This window comes from Suncus etruscus, chromosome 7 (genome assembly GCF_024139225.1).
Source record: "Suncus etruscus isolate mSunEtr1 chromosome 7, mSunEtr1.pri.cur, whole genome shotgun sequence".
NCBI lineage: Eukaryota > Metazoa > Chordata > Mammalia > Eulipotyphla > Soricidae > Suncus > Suncus etruscus.
In genome coordinates, this window is record NC_064854.1 from 67,109,927 (window position 1) to 67,135,860 (window position 25,934).

Here is a 25,934-nt window from a genome sequence, read left to right on the forward strand (position 1 = left end):
AGAGGGGGCAGTTTTGTCTTGTGCTAGATTTTAGAGGAAAGGCTTTTAGTTTATCTCCATTGAGAATATTATTTGCCATTGGCTTGTGGTAAATGGCCTTGACTGTATTGAGAAAAGTTCCTTCTATTCCCATCTTTTTTATTTTTTGGTGGTTTTTGGGTCACAACCAGCAGTGCTCAGGGGTTATTCCTGGCTCCACTCTCAGAAATTGCTCCTGGCAGGCATGGGGGACCATACGGGATGCTGGGATTTGAACCGATGACCTCCTGCATGAAAGGCAAACGCCTTACCTGTATGCTATCTCTCTGGCCCTCTATTCCCATCTTGTTGAGAATTTATTTTTCATGAATGGATGTTGGACCTTATCAAATGCTTTCTATGCATATATTAATATGAACATATGTTTTTTTATTTTTTTGTTCATATGGTGTATTAAGTTGATTGATTTATGTAATTAAACCATCCTTGCATTCCTAGAATGAAACCTACATGGTCATGGTGTATGATCTTCTTGATGAGGTGTTAGATCTTATTTGCTTTTTTTTTTTTTTTTGAGGATCTTTGATTCTTTGTTCATCATGGATATAGGTCTGTAGTTTTCTTTTTTATAGCATCTCTGTCATGTCTTGATATTAGGGTGATATTAGCTTCATAAAAACTATTTGGAAATGTTGTTGTTTATTCCATTTCCTAGAAGAGCCTGTAAAGAATTGGTAGTTGTTCCTCTTGAAAAGTTTGAAAGTGGCCGGAGAGATAGCATAGCAATAGGGCATTTACCTTGTATGCAGCTGATTAGGACAGATCTGGGTCAATTCCTGGCATCCCATATGGTCTTCTGAGCTTGCCAGTAGCAATTTCTAAGTACAGAGCCAGCAGTAACTCTTGAGCATTGCTGGGTATGGCTCCAAAGCCAATAAATAAATAAATTAACAAACTAAAAAATAAAAGAAAAAGTTTGAAAGAATTCATTAGTTATTTTATCTTGGCCTGGTCTTTTCAAGAGTTTATCCATTTCAATGTTTTGTGACATAGTTTCTCAAAGTAGTCTCTGATTACCCTTTGAATATCTGCAGTATCTGTAGTGATCTCCCCCTGTTCATTTCTATTCTGGTTTATTAAGTTTTTTTAAATCTCTCATTCTGTAAGTTTTGCTAGTGGTTTATCAATCTTGCTTACTTTTTAAAATAATCAATATTTGCTTTCTTTGATATTTTGAATTTTTTTTGGATTTCCGCTTTTTTTTTTTTTTTGGTTTTTGGTTTTTGGGCCACACCCAGTGGTGCTCAGGGGTTAATCCTGGCTGTCTGTTCAGAAATAGCTCCTGGCAGGCGCGGGGGACCATATGGGTCACCGGGATTTGAACCAACCACCTTTGGTTCTGGATCGGCTGCTTGCAAGGCAAACGCCGCTGTGCTATCTCTCCGGGCCCGGATTTCCACTTTATTGATTTCTGCTCTAAGCTTTATTATTTCCTTCTGCCTACATATTATTGGTTCGTTTTGTTGATCCTCTTCTAATTTTATATGCTGTGACATTAAGCTATTTATGTAGGCCCCTTCTTCCTTCCTGATGTGTGCTTGCAAAGCTATAAATTTTTCTCTTAGTACAGCTTTTGCTGTGTCCCAAAACTTCTGATAATTTGTGTCTTCATTCATGTTTGTTTTCTGAAGTCTTTTGATTTCATCTTTGGATTCATCCTTGACCTACTGGTTGTTTAAGAGTGAGCTGTTTAATTTTCAGGTGTTAAAGTTCTTCTATTTTCCTTTGTAGTTGACTTCTAATTTCAGTGTATTGTGATATAAGAAGGTAGTTTGTACAATTTCTATCTTCTTGATTTTATGGAGGTATGTTTTATGGGCTAGCATATAGTCTGTCCTGGAGAATAATCCATGTGTATTGGAGAAGAAAGTGTGTCCAGTTTTCTGGGTGTGGAGTGCTCTATATATAGGCTGCTATCTTCCATTTCTCTTTTCAGAACTCTTATATTTTTTTTTTCTTTTTGGGCCACATCCAGTGACACTCAGGGGTTACTCCTGGCTATGTACTCAGAAATCACTCCTGGCTCAGGTGGCCATATGGGACGCCAGGGACCGAAACCAAGAACTGTCCTGTATTAGCTGTGAGCAAGGCAAACTCCCTACTGCTGTGCTATCACTCCGGCCCTGAGAGCTAGCATATTCTTGTGGCGTTTCAGCCTGGTTGACCTATCAAGGGGTAACACAGCAGTGTTGAAGTCTCCCATTATTATTGTGCTGCAATTGATGTCTTCTTTTAGATTTGTTAACAATTGTACTAAATATTTTTCTGGTCCCTTATTGGGTATGTATATGTTTAGGAGTGTGATTTCTTTCTATTGTATATATACCTTGATTATTACAAAATGTCCATCTTTGTCCCATTTAACTTTTCTAAGTCTAGAGTTTGTATCATCTGATATTAATATGGCCACTATAGCTTTTTTACAGGTATTGTTTGCTTGGATGATTTCCCTCCAACCTTTGATTTTTAGTCTTTTTTTCCCTGACTATTCAGGTGTGTTTCTTGTAGTCTGCAGTGTGTTGGATTCAGCCTTTTGATTTATTTTGCCATTCTGTATCTTAACTGGTGCATTTAGTCCACTGACATTGACAGAGATAATTGTCATGGGATTTAGTGTCATCATTATGTAGGAACTTTTTTGTCTCTTGGTTGTCCTGTCTTAAAGAAGACCTTTCGGGGTTTTTTTTTTAAGGCTTGTTTGAGTCTGTAAAAATTCTGAGCTGCTGTTTATCTATGAAGCAATATACCTTTAAACCTGAATGTGAGTCTGGCTAGGTACTGTCTTTTAGGTGAAGCATTCATTTCATTGAGTTTTATTACTATATCCCATCACTATATCCATCACTGCCTTTTGGCCTTAAGGGTTTCTTGTGACAGATCTGCTATAAATCTTACTGATGGTCTTTTGAATGTAATTTTTTTTATCTTGCTGTTTTCAGTATTCTATCCTTATCTGTGGTATTAGTCATTGTGACCTTTTCTTAAGGACTCTTTTAGCTGATAGTCTTTGGGCATGCAGGATTTAGTTGCATGCACTCTTTAGCTCTGGGAGTTTCTCTGTAATGATGTCCTTGACTGTTCATTCTTCCTGGATATTTTCTTCCTGGTTTCTGGGACTCCAATGATTCTTATATTGATTCTGTTGAGTTTATTAAAGACTTCTCTTTTTGTCTATTCACAGTCTTTGAGGATTTTTTTCTTTGTCTGATTGTTTGCATTAAGGCTCTTCTCTAATATCTTCTGATATATGGAGTTATGCAGCTCCTCTTCAAGCTCACTGATTCTGTTCTCAGCTGCTGTTACTCTGTTGGAGAGGTTTTCCAGTCAGGTTTTCATTTTGCCTACCAAATTTTCAGACCTGTTATTTCAGTTTGGAATTTTTGATTTCTATTTTCATGTCCTCTTGATTCTTATTTGTGGTGTGTTCAGCTCGATCTATGCTTTCTTAGAGTTCTATGACATCTTCTATATTTCTTCTCTAAACTCCTTATCTGAAAGGCTAAATAAGTCAGACTTTTTATCATAGCTGCCATCTTTATTCTCAATGTATGGTGTTGGCCTGAATTGTTTCCCCATTGTAATACTTGTAGTGTTGTGTTTTCTTTATGTTGTCCTAGGGTTCTTTGGCTTGGAGATGTGCGCTGCCTCAAAGCAAAGTGAAGTGGCTGTATTCCTATGTCTTTGCCCTTACTGGGTGGGTTCAGCTCACCTCTGAAGAAGTGCCCTCAGGGAACTTCTGGGCAGGATGGTTCAAGGTCCAGCCGAGCACAGCTAAAAAAGTCACAATGTCTGCCATGTCCTAAAGCACACAGCAGGAGTGAGGTTTCACCCTTCATGAGAGGTTACAGTTCACCCCTGAAGAAATGCCCTCAGGGAGCTTCTGGGCAGATGATTCAAGGTCCAGTTGAGCAGAGCAGAGAGAATCACAATGTTTGTCATCTGCTAAAACACAGTAGGAATCAGATCAGCTTATATCCTCTTTTATACTTCAATGGATTCTATAGTAATGGATACAGCTGCATAAATTAAAACAGAAGTCTATGGAGAAAAACGTTGGGTGCTCTGGACTTGTACTACAGTGCTTGAGATCTTTTTTTTTTTTTTTTTTTTGGTTTTTGGGTCACACCCGGCGGTGCTCAGGGGTTACTCCTGGCTGTCTGCACAGAAATAGCTCCTGGCAGGCATGGGGGACCATATGGGACACCGGGATTCGAACCAACCACCTTTGGTCCTGGATCGGCTGCTTGCAAGGCAAATGCCGCTGTGCTATCTCTCCGGGCCCGAGATCTTAACTCTTATTTTAGTGGTCATTATAGGATTCTTAGCAACTTATAAAAAAGTTTTTGTGATCTGTTTAAGACAGGATATGGAAAAGCCGATTAATTTACTTTCAACATTTTGCTGTAAACTCTTATCTGGTGTTCCCACCTCTAGCAGAAGACAATCTAGCATGACTTGTCTAGCTTTTCTCAATTTTTATGCTTAACAAAGCATCTTAATTCTTGTTTAACAAAAAGAAAAGAGGGAGATGTAGCTAATCACTTTAAGCACATACCCCGTGTTAACACCCACACACTCTGCTTTCCCGAATCCCCTTACCCTGAAACACACACCCTGTTTTAATCCTCACATTCTACCTGATTGGCAGATAGAGTCCACACTCTATTCTCCCCTAATATAAAAATCCATTTCCCACCTACAATAAACTGAGTTACTTTTCTGTAGTGGCTGATGGATGCTTCTTTGTGAGTACTCTGCTCAACTGGGATCTGGCTCACCAGCAACTCTAACCTCATAAGTGACTTCTTCATCTTAGGATCTGACTTCACCAGCATCATTTACATCCCTGTATAATTTGAGATGCGACAGCTGATCCTGAGTCAGTCTCTGACCCAGAATGACTTGGCTGATGACATGTTCCTGGCCCAGAATGACATGTGCCTCTTTTTTTCAAGATCCTTTCCAGTTCTGTGGGACTGGCAGATTGGATGACTCATGGACTTTTTATTATTGTTTTGCTTGTTTATTTTTGGGCCACTTACAGCAGTGCTCAGAGATTATTCATGGTCTGTGCTCTGGGATTACTCCTGGTAGGCTTGGGGAGACCATTGTGGTCTCTTCCTCACCCTGATAATGAGGAAACAGTAACAACTTACTCTAAGGGCAACTTGCTCTAAAAGACTCTCCGTGACACCCTGACTTCAACCTAGAATATGTGCAAAAAGCAAGATCTCTTATTACAGAAGACTGTCTACCACAACTTCGAATGGGTAGGATTTTTCATGGGACTATAAAGAAAGACCTTGGGGCTGGGCAATTAGCATGCCTGGACCCTGTAATTGGTCTCCTGACAATATGCTTCATGGGTAGATACACCCTGCTTTTTTTTTTTTTTAAGGCCAAGGGTATTTCCTTTCTAATTTCCCCAATGTTTACTGCGCTATAGAAAAAATAAAAAGAAAAGAAAAAGAAACCCCTCACAAAAACGAAGCACAAATAAAACCCTGCCACATTTGCCCCACCTTTTAAATGTTATTTATATTTTCTAGATAGGGGCTCCTGCCTTTTTCATAGAACTGGGGCCAGAGAGATGGCATGGAGGTAAGGCGTTTGCCTTGCATGCAGAAGAACGGTGATTCGAATTCTGGTAACCCATATGGTCCCATGAGCCTGCCAGGAGTGATTTCTGAATGGAGAGCCAGGAGGGACCTCTGAGCACTGAGCACTTCCAGGTGTGACCCAAAAACCAAAACCAAAAAAAAAAAAAGAACCTTAGGACATGGATCATTCTTTTTTTTTTTTTTTTTTTTGGTTTTTGGGCCACGGGCCACACCCGGCGGTGCTCAGGGGTTACTCCTGGCTGTCTGCTCAGAAATAGCTCCTGGCAGGCGCGGGGGACCATATGGGACACTGGGATTCGAACCAACCACCTTTGGTCCCGGATCGGCTGCTTGCAAGGCAAACACCACTGTGCTATCTCTCCAGGCCCTCTTTTTTTTTTTTAACCTCAAAAGTGTGGATGGGCCAAGGGGCAGAGTGGTTTCAGGTGCATTGGTTAAAAAAAAAGTGATCAGGGCCCTGAGAAATAGCACAGCGGTGTTTGCCTTGCAAGCAGCTGATCCAGCACCTAAGGTGGTTGGTTCGAATCCCGGTGTCCCATATGGTCCCCCGTGCCTGCCAGGAGCTATTTCTGAGCAGACAGCCAGGAGTAACCCCTGAGCACTGCCGGGTGTGGCCCAAAACCAAAAAAAGAAAAAAAAAAGTGATCAGAACTAAATACCCAACCAAATTCAGTGACAATAGAAACAAGAGTCTAAATCATAAAAAGCTCAACACAAAATGGACCTGTTACACTGGTAGATCAGTGGGCCAAGGGTGGAGGTATGGGATACATGCTGGGAACTCTGGTGGAGGGAGGTCAACAATGGTGATGGGAATGGCCCTAATTCATTGTCACTATATACCTAAAATACACTATGAAAGACTTGCAAATCACAGTTTTCTCAATAAAAAAAATGACAGCTTTTGTACAAACTGCTTTTCTCAGGCCTTATAGATGCCAAGAATCTTCTGATATCTTAAAATGCAAACTAAAGAGGGAAAAAAGTGGCAGAGGTGGGATTCTAGGGGTCAGATTAAGTAGCCAGACATTGGTAGGTAGATAGAAGGGGAAGGGACAATTCTGTGAACAAAGGATCCTAAGATCCTTCAACTCATAACTAAATTGACTAAATTTTCTCTACTTTCATTGCAAAAGTTTAGCAGATATCAAATTCACATTTGTATTTGACTACAAAAGAAACTTGACCACACTTAAATTTCATATTTTCTTGGAAAAAGAGTATAAGGGTTAAGACACTTGTTTTGCACTTAGCCTACCCTGGTTCAATCCCTAGCACCTCATGTAGTCCTTTAAGCACTGCCAGGAGTAAGCCCTGATTTCTGCTGAGTGTTGACCAAAAACATAAAAACAAACAATTTCCCCCTCAAAAGTCTCTCAAACCCCAAACTTTCCTTTCTTCTAAAATTAAAATTTTATTTTATTTTTTTAATTTTTACAATTAAATATTTTTAATTATACAATTATACAATTATTTACTTTTTATAAACAGCAATTTGCAAAGCTCTTTTTTATTTTATTGTTTTTTTTTTGTTTTTTTTTTTTGGTTTTTGGGCCACACCCGGCAGTGCTCAGTGGGTTACTTCTGGCTGTCTGCTCAGAAATAGCTCCTGGCAGGCACGGGGGACCATATGGGACACCAGGATTCGAACCAACCACCTTTGGTCCTGGATCGGCTGCTTGCAAGGCAAACGCCGCTGTGCTATCTCTCCGGGCCCTATTTTATTGTTTTTTCATTTTTGAGTCACACCTGGCAGCGCTCAGGGGTTACTCCTGGCTCTATGCTCAGAAATCACTCCTGGGCCCGGAGAGATAGCACAGCGGCGTTTGCCTTGCAAGCAGCCGATCCAGGACCAAAGGTGGTTGGTTCGAATCCCGGTGTCCCATATGGTCCCCCGTGCCTGCCAGGAGCTATTTCTGAGCAGACAGCCAGGAGTAACCCCTGAGCACAGCCGGGTGTGGCCCAAAAACCAAAAAAAAAAAAAAAAAAAAAAACCCAAAAAAAAAACAAAACAGAAATCACTCCTGGCAGGCTCGGGGGACCACATGGGATGCCGGGATTCGAACCACCGTCCTTCTGCATGCAAGACAAATGCCCTACCTCCATGCTATCTCTCCGGCCCATACAGATTCTTGAAACAGTTGGTAGTAGGTTAATAAAGTTTGCTATGGGGCCCGAGAAATAGCATAGTGGCAGGGTGGCTGACCCAAGACCAACATGGGCTCGAATCCTGGTCTCCCACATGTCCCCGTGCCTGCCCGGTGCGATTTCTCAGCGCAGAGCCAAGAGTAACCCTTGAGCGCCGCTGGGTGTGACCCAAAAACCAAAACAAACAAACCAACAAACAAATAAATAAAGGTTGCTATTTACCGGTCTGTAGACCCAGTGATTAGGGTGGAATGGTTGAATTTTTTGCTTTCCCTTCTCATGTTTTATTTATTTATATATTTATTTAAGCTACACCTGGTGGTGCTCAAGACTTACTCTCCTGGCTTTGAACTCATGAATCACTCCTACTGCTCTGGAACCCATTCTCCTTGTTGTGGTGGCGACTGGCAGTCACATACACTCCTGGCCATGATACTCACACATTTGGCTGTGGTGCTTGCTGGAGAACGTGCAATCAGGTGCTTGCTGAGGGTTGTACTTACCAAATATGGATCTTTTAGTTGTAATGCTGGCACACACTTGACTGCAGTGAGGCCTGAAATAGCTTTTGGTTCTTGGGTTCACAGATAGCACAGTTACTAGATGCAAATGATCGTGTATATAGTACGAATGGAGACGGAACCAAATCTATCTTTCTTTCTTTCTTTCTTTCTTTCTTTCTTTCTTTCTTTCTTTCTTTCTTTCTTTCTTTCTTTCTTTCTTTCTTTCTTTCTTTCTTTCTTTCTTTCTTTCTTTCTTTCTTTCTTTCTTTCTTTCTTTCTTTCTTTCTTTCTTTCTTTCTTTCTTTCTTTCTTTCTTTCTTTCTTTCTTTCTTTCTTTCTTTCTTTCTTTCTTTCTTTCTTTCTTTCTTTCTTTCTTTCTTTCTTTCTTTCTTTCTTTCTTTCTTTCTTTCTTTCTTTCTTTCTTTCTTGTCACACCTGGCAGTGCTCAGGGGCTACTCCTGGCTCTATACTCAGAAATTGCCCCCGGCAGGCTCAGGGGACCATATGGGATGCTGGGATTCGAACCACTGTTCCTCTGCATGCAAGGAAAATGCCCTACTGCTGTGCTATCGCTTTGGCCCCTCGTTTTATATTTCTTTTATTTTTTAGCCACACCGAAAGGTGTCAGGGTTTATTTCTGGCACTATGTTTAATGAACACTCTTTGTGCATTTAGGTGGGCTATTTGTTTTTGAATCACACCCAGTGGTGCTCAGGGGTTACTCTGGCTCTGTGCTCAGAAGTCGATCCTGGCAGGCTCGAGAGACCATATGGGATGGTGGAATTCAAACTGGGATCTGTCCTGTGTTGGTCGCATGCAAGGCATATGCCATACCACTGTGCTGTCTCTCTGGCTCCAGGGTGGGCTATTTGGTGCCAAGGATTGAACCCACATTGGCTAAATGCAAGAAAGTACCCTACCTGCTGTACTATTTATTAGTTTCAGTCTTGCAATTATGAAACTACATGCAAGGTAAATGCTATCCACTTTGATTATTCTAATGATTCCCTGAAAAAATTTGCAAATCTACCTTTTCTCCAAATGATAGAGGTTTCAGCAATACTGAAAAATAGAACACACACACACACACACACACACACACACACACACACACACACACATTTAGGACTAATCCTGGTTCAGTTCTTGGAAATTTGACTACTTAAGTGACTCTGTGCCTTGCCATGATGTGCCGGGGACTGAATACCGAATTCCCAAATGTAAAGCTTATACTCAGCCTTTGAGCTATCTCTCTGGCTTATTAAAGAAATGACTGTTATATTTCAGTCTGAAATCTGTGTGGAGTTTTTTAAGTGGGACAAGTCAGTTTAAAATCAGTCAGTTAAAAACAGATAAAAAAGCAATCACAATAATTGGCCATAGACATCTTTTTAATGTTTCACTTTAAAACAAATAATCCTAGTAAAAAGGAACAAAGAAAATTACATTTTTTTGGGGGGGGCACACCCTGATGCTCAGGGGCTACTCCTGGCTAAGCGCTCAGAAATTGCCCCTGGCTTGGAGGGACCATATGGGACACCGGGGGATTCAACTGCGGTCCTTCCTTGGCTAGCGCTTGCAAGGCAGACACCTTACCTCTAGCGCCACCTCTTCGGCCCCTGAAAATTACATTTTAATGGTAGCTGAAATGGATATGATATTCTTGATTTATTTGTTTTCAGGACAGAACAATTGTATTGTCATACATGACTTTAAGAACTGCTCACTTAAATGCACATAATTATATTAAGTTAAAGTTTCTCTTACAAAATACAGCCATGTCATTTAAGGCAAAAAATACCAGCTTCTGGGGAGATATGTTAGTACTTCTGATATATTCTCAATCTGAGTGAATGAAATGATTCATTAATCTCAATTTCATGATCATTCCTTATGGTTTTGCTTTGAATGGGCATGAAAGTTAATCATTTTGTGTCTTATTTCCTCCTATCTATTAGTCAGCTGGAAAATTAAGACTTTTCAGAATCACCAAGCCAATGGGGGATTATAAAAAAAGGCACCTACCTTACAACAGAAGAAATTGACTCAAAACTCAAGTGTCTTACTTCAAATAAAACTTGCAATCTATAGATATTAATTTTAATTGAACAAAATGTAAACATTTAAATTATAGATAGAAAATATTTTTAGTTGGCCTTCTAGATGGATGTTTATAATTGTTAACTTGATCATCCCTACATTTTGAAGAAGCAGACTGAAACTGAGAGCCAATGGCTACTCAGTGTTCCGCGAAATTGTGCTTCAAAACACCACTTGGAATTGATCAATGGGACTTTGCTAAGTGTACGTGTAAGACCCGACTCAACTCCACAGAGAGTGACATAACAGAGAACTCTACAGTTCTCACACAATACAACTAGCTTTGAACAGCAAAGAATTTTTGTGCTAGAGTAAGTTTGACACAAAACGATCATGGCTTCATTGTATAAAAGTTTTCCACAAAGGGATTTATCCAAAATTGTTATGTATATGGATTATTTTTCTGGATCCTCAGTTTTCAGCAATGCTAGCTAAATTGTACTATGTTTGAGGCCTAACAAGCCTATGGAAGGGTCCCCTATACATTCAGAATTCCTGCTGCCAGTGGGGTTTGACCCAGGACAGAGTATGTCCAATAAATAATTAGGACTATCTGAAAGTTGCTATCTCTTTTTCCTTAGTTGGTACTTGGAGAGAATTTGCTTAATGCATGGCAGGTTTTTGGCTTAAGACTCTTTGTGTGTGTGTGTGTGTGTGTGTGTGTGTGTGTTTACATGTACATTTATCTACCTTGGGAGGATTGTATCACAATGCAGGCTGAGTGGGAAGAGGGATGCCATGAAAAATTAAGTATAATAATTTATTAAAGCTCTATATGAAAGCTCTAATGAAAAATTGATTTAAAAGGTTGGTAAATATGTTTTAACTGGATTGTGAAACCTAAACTCTGGCTTCTGTAAGTTTTCAGTAGCCAAGAAGATTCTGAACAATTGCACTCCAGTGGAGTGTGATACAATCCAAGGGAGTTAAGAAGAGGGCATTTAAATTTTTTTATCAAAAGTGACAATGATTTAAAAAAAGTGGAGGGGCACACTGCAGGTAGATTGGTGAGGTGCCTCACTTGGAGAAAGAGGCTGGCTAGGCCTCCTGACATTTTCCCTGATATTCAGAAAAAAAAACTGTGGAGGAACTTGATAAGCAGCTAATGGAGAAGAGTAGAGAGAAAGGCAGTAGGGGAGGGTACAGGGAACAGCTGGTGGATTGGTCACCTTCTTCTTTTGGATAGACAGTTGCTATTCCAGCTCATTCTTCTGGCTACAGGAGAAATTCTGTGAGAAGTGCTATCTGCCAAGAAAAGAACTATCACTTTCTTAATAATCCACCTGTGGCTATCTCCTTCTCCCTTGCCTTCTATAGCCACTTGGCTGAAGTTCTTCATGGTCTGAGATAGTTAGTTGGGTTTCTAATATCTGGCCAGCATTTCTTTCTTTCTTTCTGGTAAATATATTTTTTATTTTTTTCCCTTGGTGTTCTTTGCAGTTAGGCTGAATGTTGAGTGTTTTGATTTGTTGATCCTGCCTGGCATTATCTGGCATCTAATGGCAAATATATATATGTATATATATATATGTATGTATATATATATATATATATATATATATATAAAACCAAGAAATGGGACCAGTAATTTCTGGGTTGGGGCAACATTCTTGGAAAAAATAGAAAAGGTAGACTACAGTATAAAAAAGTAAAGGAGATTTAGTTTTAACTTTTCCAAAGTGTTCTACATACATAATAGCAAAACACATTCAGGACATAGTAAACAATAAATAACTTACAAAATTCTCTAGAAGGGATGATAGGCAGTGGAAAATCCCCAGCTACAGTCATTTTTTTTTAAAAAGTCTAGTTCTTAGATTTTGGGTTCTTTTCCTCTCATTTCCTTTGAGGGGGAGTACTTTTTATTTTTTAACTTTATCTACTTCCAGATGTCATGTTGGATTCTTTTTGACCTCTCCTGTCTGTTCTCACTCAGGGGTTGGCTCCCTCAGGTCCCATCTCTCAGCTCAGTAGGAAATGCTCCTCATAGTCCCCTGTGGGGGAACAGCATGGGCACCTCAGGAGTGCTTCTCTTACATATTAGCTCAAAGCTCCAGCCCCTTACTAAGTGCAGAAGCCTATCATCTAAGTTGATGAGGATCAGTGTTCCTGTAAAGTCAAATGTGTCAAATTGTCTGATTGCCAAACTGGCCCTGAACTGCATGATTTGCACACATTATAATTGAAGGCCATTCTCTTCTAAAGAACAACATGAAAATGATGTGCAGAATTGCTAGCCACAGCATTAAATCACCAAAAGCACACAAATAGCTATTCGAATGATATTAATAATAAAATGGCTAAATAGGAACGGGTTGGCAAATAGATCTTGAAATAAGCAGCCATTTCTATTACTCCCTGATTCTGCTTTACTCGATACCATGTCAACAGCTGTTGATGAAAGCCATTGTGTTTATTTATTTTTTGGTTCTTGGGCCACATCTGGTGACGCTCAGGGGTTACTCCTGGCTATGTACTCAGAAATCGCTCCTGGACCATATGTGATGCCAGGGGATCGAACCGTGGTTCATCCTAGGTTAGCGCGTGCAAGGCAAATGTCCTGCTGTTTATGCCACTGCTCTGGCCCCAGCCATTGTGTTTAAATATACATTACAGCCTAGTTTTAAAAGTATTGAACCACAAAACAGAAATGCCTAAAATTTGAAAGTGTTAACTCCCATAATTTAAAATTATAGTTAAATTTTCTAAGTGACCAAAGATTGACATTTTCACACACCCCCAGAGCATCAACAGTTTTGTTTCTCAGAATTTTCAACTCAAGGTATTTTACTGTACTGTGGGTTAATATTGATGTACCTTGGAATTTCAGCCATCCCTAAACATGCATTTTCATGCAATTAAAAGATAACGGGCTTGTACATGGCCTGTCAAGTTCTTCCTGATTCTTGCAATTTCATTATTTTTGAAGGGCTTTCAAAATAGTCCATGCAATGATATGTGTGGCTAAAGAAACTGCTATATCTAGAAATGAAACAAAGAACTTATTTCAGTTTGACAGGAGGCAAGCTGAGGGCATTCCGTACATTCTCATTCTCCTGCCTTACAAATGCTCTGAGATGATCTGGATCGCCCAGTCCTTAGGGAGTCTGATGCAAAAGCAGTTTCCCGGCCTGGAGGCTGAATGGTGTCAAAAGTGTCTGTCTCCATCTCTTCTAGACCCACCTCTTCATCAGTAATGAACAATTTGGACTCCCTCCATTTAGGGTAAAAATCTTGGCTGCCTCGGGAGCCACTTGACTCGCTCCCTGAAAGCTGGATGTTCAGTTCCTCTGTTGAATGGATCAGGTTTTGTACAGACAAAGATTTCCCCAAGTCCTTGGGCATCATGGGCTGGACAGACAACAAAGTTTCTCCTCCAATGTCAAAACTTTTCCTCAGTGCCTGGTCCTTGGTCAGATTTGACTGTGAAACCTGAACATTTTCCTTGGAGGCAACAAGGCAGGTGGAGACGTTGGAAATGCTTTCCTGGAAGCCTGCAGGGTTCGGATGGAGGGTCTCTGGCCTGGGCAGATGCTTGATGACTGGGATCGGAGGCGGGATCTGTAAAGTTGTCGGGGCTGGTGGCTTCGGGGCTGCATTTATTTGGTTTGCAAGGTTGTTGGTGGCTGCCACGGTGGAGGCATCACTTTGACTTAGTGCCACCTGGGGCACTTGACTGTGCATAGTTGGGCTAAGTGCGTAGAAAGTTTGGGCACTGAACTCATTTGGTGTCAGAATGAACTGCAGGCCTCGAGAAATGTTGGCACTAGCTGATCTGGATAAGCAGCCACTGTTTTGGGTAGAGCTGGATAGGTCTTTGCTATCCACAGGGCTCTGATAGTCAGATGTCTGTTCACATTCAAAGGGTGGGATCTGGAATGAGGCCAGAGTGAGGGCGGAGGTGGGCCCTTTCCGGAGGACCTGTTGGTAGATGTCCAGAAGGCAGTCCAGCTTGGACTCAATAGACTGCACCTAAAAGGGGGCGAAATGGTTACCTTGAAAATAGACTTGTTTTCTGGTTTTTGGGCCACACCCGGGGTCTCAGGGGTTACTCCTGGCTCTGCGCTCAGAAATCGCTCCTGGCAGGCTCAGGGCGACCATATGGATGCCAAGAATCAAAACTAGCTTGGCTGCATGCAAGGTAAATGCTTTACAGCTGTGATATCACTCTGGTTCCCAAATTAGACATTTTTGAGGGGTCTGCAACTGGTGATGTTTAGGGGTTGCTCCTGGATCTGCACTCCTGGTGACAAGGGAGACCATATGGGATGCCAGAAATTGAACCTGCATCAGCTAGCAAAGCAAACTCCATATCCACTGTACTATCAGACTCAAAAGTAATTCATCTATTTATCTACTTATTATTTTTGGTTTTAAGCCCTGAGGAGCATAGGGCTCAATCCTGATTCTGTGTTCAGTGATCATTCCTGACAGTGCTTGTGGGACCATATGCTGTGCCAGGAATTGAATCTGTGATGGCCAAATGCAAGGCAAATGTTTTACCCCCTGCACTCTCTCTAGTTCAGAACTTCATAAAGTCGAATGCAGTCCTAACCTTCAGGACTAGCTTGGGATACACCATCTGGCAGGATGAGATAAGATAAAGGAGGATGTAGATAGAGCAATGCTTTGGCTTCTATATAATCCTCACCAGCACATCCTTAAAGAAAGTATAAGCCTGGCACAAAGGAGAAACTTCAAGAAACTGGATTGATAGACAGTAGGCAGGGAGCTTGCTTTGCGCTAACCAGGGTTCAATCTCCAGCATAACATAAGGTCCCCTGAATTTACCGGAAGTAATCCCTGAGCACCACTGAGTGTGGTACAAAAACCCACCTTCAAAGTACAAGACCCTTATAAAGCAAATGCAACTGCAAGATTCTGCAGACCATCACAATGCAGTCTGAAGTCTCTCCTATGAGATATTCTGGGATTCTGCTGCCAACGAAGGAACTTATTTTCTGAGGAAACCAATGCCTTGTTATCAATAAGTGAATCTGAATTTAAAAATAAAGGCACACATGCTTCAGAATTAATACAGGGCTAAATTGGGGAAGCAACTTGACTTCTGAAAAATTTGCCTTTATATAAAAAGACAAAACTTTAGGCTTATGTCTAAGATTCAGTGAATTATAATGAAGCCTTTTGTTTTAGAAGAGTGACCTAAAAAAGGGATAATCAAAAGACCCAAAACACAATACAAAACAGATCATTTTTGACTGTTAAAAACCTATAGTTAAGGGGCCAGTGAGGTTGTGCTAGAGGTAAGGTGTCTGCCTTGCAAGCGCTAGCCACTGAACGAACCGCGGTTCAATCTGCTGGCGTCCCATATGGTCCCCCAAGCCAGGGGCGATTTCTGAGCGCTTAGCCAGGAGCAACCCCTGAGCATCAAACGGGTGTGGCACAAAAAACCAAAAAAAAAAAAAAAAATTAAAAAACCTATTGTTAAAAAAAAATCTATAGTTGCTTCCAGTGCATGGATGAGCTGATGAGATAAAAATAATTTTATTCCTTAAATGGAAATTCAAGTATGTTGTCTAAGCAGAAAGAAAATTTAAGCCAACTGACAAAATCTCTTAAATATATTAATCATTGAAATACATCCATTGCCTATAATCAGTTTTAAACGGTAACCAGGATAGTTGAGTTATACCTGTTTTTCAACTTTGACTACCCGGCCGAGCATACTGAGATCATCTGTGGTCTCGTGTTCTGCAGTTATTTTCTCTCTGCTCTTCTTATCTGATGTGAGCTGCCCTTTTCCAAGAATTTGATCAACCCTAAAGAGAAAAAGATTTATTATGTGTAGTAAACAGAGAAGCTACCTTTAGGCTAAAATGATATAAAAAGTTTGGTGCAAGGAATTGAACTCAGGTCTCATACACAGAGGCTACATACAAAACGGTGTTTTGAAAAGAAAAATTAAATTTGATTACCTTTATTTATGCTAAAATAAAAACGAACTTGTTCAATTTGTTGTGCCTTTTTTGAGGGGATGGTATACTTGACAATGTTCAGGGTTATTTTTGGCTCTGTGCTCAGGATTAAGCCTGGGCATTACTTAGGAGCCCATATCTGGTACAGGGGATTTGAACCAGGGGTCAGGGCCACTTTGGTCACATGCAAGGCAAATGTGTTCCTCCTATATTGACACATTTTTTAAATTTGTTTCTATGTCTGACCAGACATTTTATCAATCCAACTGTTTCAAATATCACAAAGTCATAATTATGATTATGATTATGTGAGTAGAACAGGTTACTTAGTGAACATTTTTGTATATTTTACTGTATAATTGAAGAATGAGAGTAGAATTTAACTTGAAGAATATACAACATATAAGTGAGTAATTTAAGATTAGTTTCACGCCTCCCAGTTCTTACCTCAGGCTTTGTTCTTTACACTGACTGTATAGAAAGAGGAGGTACAGTAAATGCACCCCATATACACCTCAACACAGGCCCTTTGCCTGGTCTGTATTGTGAATTGGGGGACAAAAATACTATAATAAAAATAAATAATTAAAAAAAGAAAAAGAAAAGACTTTTTTGTAATAATACCTAGAGACAATAGAGATGAGGGCTGAAAGGACCAGCTCATGATATGAAACTCACCACAAAGAGTGGTAAATGCAGTTAAAAGAAATAACTACACTAATAACTATCAGGATAATGTTAGTGAGTGAAAGAAATAGAATGCCTGTCTCAAACGCAGGCAGAGTGTGGAGGAGGAGGGAGATAGGGGGCATTGGTGGTGGGAAGGTTGCACTGGTGAAAAAGGGTGTTCTTTTTCTGAGAGACCCAACTACAAGCATAATTGTAATCATGGTGCTTAAATAAAGATATTAAAAAAATTAGTTTCGCAAAATCTGTTGTAGTTTAACTTCATAAGAATTTTGTGATCCATAGATTCTTCTATTAAGGACTGGTGACCTAGGGCAAAGATTAGTATGACTGCAGATGATTCAAAACAGTGTCCAAGGAGTCTTTGCCATTATGTGTGAGATTTTATTTTTATTCTTTTGTGTGTGTGTGTGTGTGTGTGTGTGTGTTATAGAATTGACTTATCAGGAATACTCAACTTGGTAGTTTTCTTTATCTGCCTGGAAATTCTGGTAATATCAACCTTTTGCCATGACATCTAACTCATTAAATTTCAATCTTTCCAAGGACGGGGTCAATAATGGTCTCTGCATGGCCACAATGCTTTGCACACATTATGGGTTTAAAAGTATCCATTTAATAAATTAATGAACAAATTGTGTTTTCTAAAGTCAGTCAAAGATTTAGGTCTATAATAGGTAAGGTATTTATTATGAATATATATGCCTCATAAAGGAATAAGTATACTCTCACCATACTAATAGTTAATATTTTATTATTATTTGGTTTTTAGGTCACGCCAGTTTTGCTCAGGGCTTATGCCTGAACTCACTTCATTCAGGGATCATTCCTTGTGGGCTTGGATGCCCATATGGGATGCTGGAAATGAACTCAGGTTGGTTACATTTAAGGAAGCACCCTATTTTCTTTCTTTTTGTTTTTGGGCCACACCCATTTGATGCTCAGAGGTTACTCCTGGCTAAGCACTCAGAAATTACCCCTAGCTTGGGGGGACCATATGGGATGCCAGGGGATCAAACCGAGGTCCTTCCTTGGCTAGTGCTTGCAAGGCAGACACCTTACCTCTAGCGCCAACTCACCAGCCCCAAGGAAGCACCCTATTTTCTGTACTATTGATATGGCCCTAAGACTCAATTCTGATATTTCAAGAATTGTTCAAACATGGATCCAATGCCAGCCTTGCATATGTGAGAACCTGACTTCATTTCCTAGCACTGCATTGTTTTCACTGTCAATTTGATGACTAACGGTCATATACAATTGGTTGTGGCACTTGCACCAATGCTTATCAGGGATCACAACACAGCTTTGGTTTGTGGAAGACCATGGGTCTTCTACAAGCTCAGTTTGTGCTTTTCCATTGAGTAATATCCTAACCCTGAAAGAAGACTTATAAAAAGCTGAATAGACAAAATATTTGGTTTCAAAATAACAGAAATGAATATTTGGTTGAAACTATATTTCAACTCATGTCTTCCAATCACTAGGATATTCATTGGAAGGATATATCCAGCACCTTGTGGAACATGAAGGAAGGAAAGGCACTAGGCTTAGCCGAGGACATAGAGAAAAACTTTTGCAAGTAGGAAATAGTACATGAGCCCATGATTCATGGTCAGGTTTGCCATTGACACCACTCTTGGAAGTAATGAGTGTCTTTCTGCTCTGTAGTAGATGCAAAGCTTGAATAAAATTGAAAGGGGAAAGGTCTGTTTCTGTGGATCAAGTTTCATAAATAAAAAAGATAGGTTTATATCTGAAAAATGACTAGGATTAAAAAAAAACAGTGGTAGTAATCATTCAAATGGTATAAAAATAAACATTCACATTTATTGACTACTCAACTCATATATCCCTATTAGCAAGCACTAACATTATCCTCATTTTAATAGATTGGATGCTTTGTTTTTATTTGTTGCTTGTTTTTGGTTTTTGTGATGCTGGGAATCAACCCAATGTTGGGTTAGCCATATGCAAGGCAAGTATTCTTTCTGTTCAATGTTTCCCCAAACCCTGATTGGATGCTTTCATTTACTTATTTGTTGAGAATTCAACATAGGGCCTACCACTGAGCTATTTCTAACCCTGTTGGATCTCTTAATGCCCAAAATCCTTTAAATGATTGTTAAAAGCAAAATCCATTGTTTATAAAAAGAAAATTAGAAATGTAGGATTCAAGAACTTTCAAGAACTTCCTCCTAAATAGTTTAACTAACTATTCTTTACAAAAAAAAATAACATTTTATTGCTTACCGTGTTTGAAGACTCTTAATTCTACACAACATGTCCAGATGGCCAGCAGAATACTGTTCAATAACATCTTTTACATCATATGGGCGTAATGTTTCTTTAAATTTTCGTTTTGCAACATGAAACTTCATAATTCTGTAAGAGAAATATACTATATTTTAATCTTTTGTAACCTGGATTAAAAAAAAAATCGTACCAAAATAGGTAGGGGCCAGAAAAAGTACAACTGGCTCAGTCCCTAGCACCTTATGTGGTCCCTGAGTGCAGAGCCAGGAGTAAAACCTGAGCACCACTGGGTGTGACCCAAAACCAAAACAACAAGAATATATAAACAATAAAGTTCTACCTAATCTCCCTCTCCCCCTTAAATATCTGGTGGTAAGAGCTGGGGTCAGACTCAAGTTGTAGAGTGCTTATCTTGCAGCCTTGCATGTGAGTGAGAGGCTCTGGATTCCTCATCTCTGGTATTCAGTATTGTTGTGGGTATGGTTATCATAATAATAATAATATAAAAAAAGAAAGTTGGGGAAAGAAGTCATTTACAGGGTTATATTATATTTAACAGAACTGCAATATCAAAACTACAGATTACAGTGGACCATTGAAAAATACCGTGGAGTATAATGAGAGATGAATATAATAAATATATTATATAAAGAATGAGAGATATACAAAGAATAAGAGCATAAAATCACTAAAAAATGTTTTCTTTTTTGTTGGGGGGGGGAGTTTGGGCCACACTCAGTGATGCTCAGTGGTTACTCCTGGCTATGCACTCATAAATCGTTCCTGACTTGGGGGACCATATGGGATGCGGGGGGATTGAACCATAGTCTGTCCTAGGCTGGCACAAAGCAGACGCCTTACAGCTTGTGCTACCGCTCTGGCTCCTGAAAAATGTTTTCTTAAGTGTTGCACTATTTAAAAAAATATCCATTGAAATTTCGAAGGGCCAACTTAAAGACCTAAGAATTGAATAGGTTTGTACGTGTGCCACTCTGAGTTCATTCTCTAACACTACAAAGAAAGCAAGTAGTTGACATTGGTGGAGGGCAGTAGACACTCTGGAGGAGGGTGTGGTGGTGGCACATTGTATGCATTAAATCCTCTTATTAACAGTATTGTAAGACATAATGCCTAAAAATGAAAACAAACAATAAAACCAAACAAACCCCCAAATCTGAATTGAAGGATAGTACTATTGGAATTAATGTATTTGTTTTGTATGAGCTCAACTCTTTTTTTTTTTTTTGAGTGAAAACAAAATATGGAACGCTTCACGAATTTGCGTGTCATCCTTGCGCAGGGGCCATGCTAATCTTCTCTGTATCGTTCCAATTTTAGTATATGTGCTGCCGAAGCGAGCACTCAACTCTTTTTTTTAATTTAATCACCATGATTACATACATGATTGTAGTTGGGTTCTCAGTCATAAAAAGAACACCCCAACTATTGTTTGATTCTTTTTTTGTTTGTTTTGTTTTTTTTGTTTTGTTTTGTTTTTTGGTTCTCAGGGTTTATTCCTGGTTAAGTGCTCAGAAATTGCCCCTGGCTTGGGGTGGGGGACCATATGGGACATTGGGGGATCAAACCGTGGTCCTTATTCTTGGCTAGCGCTTGCAAGGCAGACACCTTACCTCTAGCGCCACCTCGCTGGCCCCTATTGTTTGATTCTTAATACTACATATAGTCCCCAGCACCATCAGGGATCACTCGAGTATAGATATTGGAATAGCCCTTAAATGTAGTCCAACACCTTCCCCTGTACCCCCTCCCCCCAAATGCCAAGAGTAAGCCCTGAGTTCTGCCGGGTGTGACCCAACCCCATCCAATAAAAGGTCCTTAATGTAAGTATATATATATATTTAAAATTATAAATTATTTTATTTAAAGATCACAAATCACATAGTTGACATAGTTGATCATAATGCATTTTTTTCTAGATAAATGAAACAAATTTTTTTTTGTTTTGTTTTGTTTTTGGGTTATACCCAGCAGCACTCAGGGGTTACTCCTGGCTCTATGCTCAGAAATCACTCCTGGCAGGCTCGGGGGACTATATGGGATACCGGATTTCGAACCACCATCCTTCTGCATGCAAGGCAAATGCCTTACCTCCATGCTATTTCTCCGGCCCCAATGAGACAAATTCTTAAAATATAAAAGAAAGTTAAAAGCTTGGCAGACATTTTGGGGCTTCCCCGGGCTTGCTTCAACCTGGGAACTTTGATCTTCTCTGGCATTCATCCCCTGACGGCTTGCCTCGGCTGAGGTGAGTGTTTCTGGGCCGGAGTTGCAGATAAAGCTGATTCTGCTGGCCCCCTTAAGCCTACCTATAAGGGGTAGAAGCAGAGGAGCATGGCCTCTGCTTTGCTTCACGGCTGGGCACTCCACCTAGCCAATGAATACCACCACAACACGTAGAAAAACCCACAGCATTAGTGTGACAATAGGAAAACTACGCAGACCAACTTCAGCCATAGAGAATAAAGATGGAAACTCTGATGACCCAACAATGGCCAACCACCTAAGCAGTCTTTCAGAAATGGAGTTTAGAGAAGAAATATGGAGGTTTCTCACAGAACTCAAAGAAAGTATAAATCAAAACACTAATAAAAATAAAGAGAATATGAAGATAGAAATCAGAAAACTCCAAACTGAAATATCAGGTCAAATAACAGGTCTGAAAAACTCAGTAGACAAATTGAAGAACATAATGGATGAGCTTTCCAACAGGTTAAAAGCAGCTGAGAATAGAATTAGTGCACTGGAAGATGAGATGTATAACAAGTTTACACAGCAGAAGAGATTGGAAAAAAGCCTTAAATCAAAGGATCAAACAATGGAACAGTTACTCAAAGAATATGAGCAGATAAAAATAGAAGTCTTTGATAAGCTCAACAGAAACAACTTTAGAATCATTGGAGTCCCAGAGACCCAAGCAGAAAATCTCCAGGAAGAATCAATAGTCAAGAACATCATCACAGAGAAACTACCAGAGCTAAAGAAAACATGTGACCAAATCCTGTATGCCCAAAGAGTACCAGCTAAAAAAGACCCCAGGAGAAACACCCCAAGACACATCCTAGTCACAATGATGAATCCCACAGATAGAGATAGAATACTGCAAGCAGCAAGATCAAAAAGAGAAATTACATTCCAGGGTGCATCCTTGAAAGTTACAGCAGACCAGAAACACTCAAGGCCAGAAGGCAGTGGTGGGATATAAATGAAATAAATGCTTCGCCAAGAATATTGCACCCAGCAAAACTCACTTTCAGGTTTGAAGGAAGTATGCATGGCTTCACAGATAAACAACAGCTCAAAAACTTTACAGACTCAAAACCAGCCTTAAAAGAAAAACTGAAAAATCTATTATAAAGACAAGACAGAACAAAAAACACACCAAACTTCTACACAAAGATGGCAATAAATCCCATGACAATTATTTCTCTCAATGTCAATGGACTAAATGCACCCGTTAAGAGGCACAGAATGGCGAAATGGATCAAAAAACTGAAGCCAACCTTCTGCTACCTACAAGAAACACACCTGAATAGTCAGAATAAACGGAGACTCAAAAGCAAAGGCTGGAGGAAAATCATTCAAGCAAACAACACCCTTAAAAAAGCAGGGGTGGCCATACTAATATCAGATGACACAAACTTTATACTCAGAAAAGTTGTAAGGGACAAAGATGGATATTATGTACTAATCAAGGGATTTGTACAGCAGGAAGAAATCACTTTCCTAAACATATACGCACCCAATGAGGGACCAGCAAAGTATTTAGTACAGTTGTTGACAAATCTGAAGAAGGATATCAATAATAACACAATAATTGTGGGAGACCTCAACACAGGCTTGTCAACACTTGATAGGTCAACCAAATGAAAACCCAACAAAAATATACTAAACCTGAAAAGAGAAATGGAAGAAAGAGGCCTAGTAGATATATATAGGACACTCCATCCTCAGAAACCTGGATACACATTCTTTTCCATGGGTACATGGGTCATTCTCCAGGATAGACCACGTGCTGGCACATAAAACATACCTCCATAAAATCAAAAAGATAGGCTACCTTTGCTGACCACAAGGCTCTGAAGTTAGATGTGAACTACAAAGGGACACAGAAGAAAAAATTTAACACCTGGAAATTAAACAGCCTACTACTGAACAACTGAGATGAAATCAAAGAAGAAATAAAAAATTTCCTGGAAACAAATGACAATAAAAACACAAACTATCAGAACCTATGGGATACAGAAAAAGCGGTACTGAGAGGAAAATTTATAGCTTTGCAAGCACACATCAGGAAAGACGAAGGAGCATACATGAATAGCTTAATGATGCAGCTTATAGAATTAGAAAATGATCAGCAGGGGCCGGAGAGATAGCATGGAGGTAAGGCGTTTGCCTCTCATGCAGAAGGTCATCAGTTCGAATCCCGGCGTCCCATATGGTCCCCCGTGCCTGCCAGGTGCAATTTCTGAGCCTGGATCCAGGAATAATCCCTGAGCACTGCCGGGTGTGACCCAAAAACCACAAAAACCACAAAAAAAAAAGAAAAAAAAAAAGAAAAAAAAAAGAAAATGATCAACAAAAGAAACTAAAAATAGGGAGACAGAAGGAAATAACAAAGCTGAGAGCAGAAATCAATGAAATGGAAACCCAAAAAACAATCCGAAAGATCAACAAAAGCAGAAGTTGGTTCTTTGAAAAAATAAACAAGATTGATAGACCATTGGCAAAACTCATAAAGCAAAAGAGAGAGAGAAACTTGATAACACGTATTAGAAATGAAAAGGAGAGATCACTACAGATACTGCAGAGATTCAAAGCGTATTCAGAGAATACTTTGAGAAACTCTATGCCACTAAATATGAGAACCTGGACGAAATTTTTGAACTCATATAACCTTCCATGGTAGAATAAAGAAGATGTAGCATAACTAAACACCCCCATCACTATTGAGTAAATTAAAACCGTAATCAAAAATTTGCCCCAAAACAAAAGCCCAGTCCCTGATGGATTCACGAATGAATTCTTTCAAACCTTTTAAGAGGAACTACTACCAATCCTGGCCAGGCTCTTTTATGAAATCGAAAAAACAGGAACACTTCCAAATAGCTTTTATGAAGCCAACATAATCTTAATACCAAAACCAGATAGAGATGCTGCCAAAAAAAGAAAATTACAGACCAATATCCCTGATGAACACAGATGCAAAGATCCTCAACAAAACCTGGCGAACAGGATCCAGTGCCTCATCAAGAAGATCATTCACTTTGGTCAAGTAGGTTTCATCCCAGGAATGCAAGGCTGGTCTAACATCCGTAAATCTATCAACATAATACCCAACATAAACAACAGGAAAATAAAAATCACATAGTCATATCAATAGACGCAGAAAAAGCATTTGATAAGGTTCAACACCCATTCTTGATGAAAACTCTCAGCAATATAGGAATAAAAGGAACCTTTTTCAATATAGTTAAAGCCATCTACCAGAAGCCAGTGGCAAATATTATCCTCAATGGAGATAAACTAAAATCCTTCCCTCTAAATTCTGGTACAAGACAAGGCTGTCCTCTCTCACCACTCCTATTCAACATAGTACTGGAAGTACTTGCTATAGCGATTAGGCAAGAAAAAGATATCAAGGAAATCCATATAGTAAAGGAAGGAGTCAAGCTCTCACTGTTTGCAGATGACATGATACTCTACTTAGAAAACCCTAAAGACTCTACCAAAAAGCTTCTAGAAATAATAGATTCATATAGCAAAGTGGCAGGCTACAAAATTAACACACAAAAATCAATGGCCTTTTTATACACTAATAATGATAGGGAAGAAATAGACATTAAGAGAACAATCCCATTCACATTAGTGCCACACAAACTCAAATATCTTGGAGTCAACCTGACTAAAGATGTGAAGGATCTATACAAAGAAAACTATAAAACACTGCTCCAAGAAATAAGAGAGGACACGCGGAAATGGAAACACATACCTTGCTCGTGGATTGGCAGGAACAACATCATTAAAATGGCAATACTTCCAAAAGCATTGTACAGATTTATTGCGATTCCTCTAATGATACCCATCACATTCTTCAAAGAAGTGGATCAAACACTTCTGAAATTCATTTGGAACAATAAACAACCTCGCTCTTTGGGAAAAATATATGGGAGGCATTACTTTCCCCAATTTTTTTTTTGTGGTTTTTGGGTCACACCCGGCAGTGCTCAGGGGTTTTTCCTGGCTTCGTGCTCAGAAATCGCTCCTGGCAGGCACGGGGGACCATATGGGACGCCGGGATTCGAACCAATGACCTTCTGCATGAAAGGTAAATGCCTTATCTCCATGCTATCTCTCCGGCCCCTACTTTCCCCAATTTTAAGCTGTATTACAAAGCAATAGTTATAAAAAACAGCATGGTATTGGAATAAAGACAGACCCTCAGATCAGTGGAATAGGCTTGAGTACTCAGAGAAGGTTCTTCAGACATATAACCACCTAGTTTTTGATAAAGGAGCAAGAAATCCTAAATGGAGCAAGGAAAGCCTATTCAACAAGTGGTGTTGGCACAACTGATTAGCCACTTGCAAAAAAGCGAACTCAGACCCCCCAGCTAACACCATGTA

The 25,934-nt window shown here is 39.7% G+C and overlaps 1 protein-coding gene and 2 non-coding genes across 3 annotated transcripts in view; 1 reads left to right on the plus strand and 2 right to left on the minus strand.

Moving 5' to 3' along the window:
- Window positions 1-12,961: 12,961 nt before the first annotated feature.
- Window positions 12,962-25,934, minus strand: part of KCNQ5 (potassium voltage-gated channel subfamily Q member 5) — a 722,711-nt gene continuing 709,738 nt past the window's right edge. Inside the window, 4 exon segments of the mRNA XM_049777012.1 lie at window positions 12,962-13,455; window positions 13,457-14,383; window positions 16,065-16,191; window positions 19,288-19,419. Of these exon segments, the coding sequence (XP_049632969.1) occupies window positions 13,414-13,455; window positions 13,457-14,383; window positions 16,065-16,191; window positions 19,288-19,419 (1,228 nt within the window). The 3' untranslated portion in view covers window positions 12,962-13,413.
- LOC126014721 (small nucleolar RNA SNORA51) lies at window positions 16,778-16,910 on the plus strand. Its single transcript, XR_007497721.1, has one exon. It is a non-coding gene; the product is annotated as a small nucleolar RNA SNORA51 (small nucleolar RNA).
- LOC126015008 (U6 spliceosomal RNA) lies at window positions 20,546-20,652 on the minus strand. The gene has a single exon (XR_007497917.1). It is a non-coding gene; the product is annotated as a U6 spliceosomal RNA (small nuclear RNA).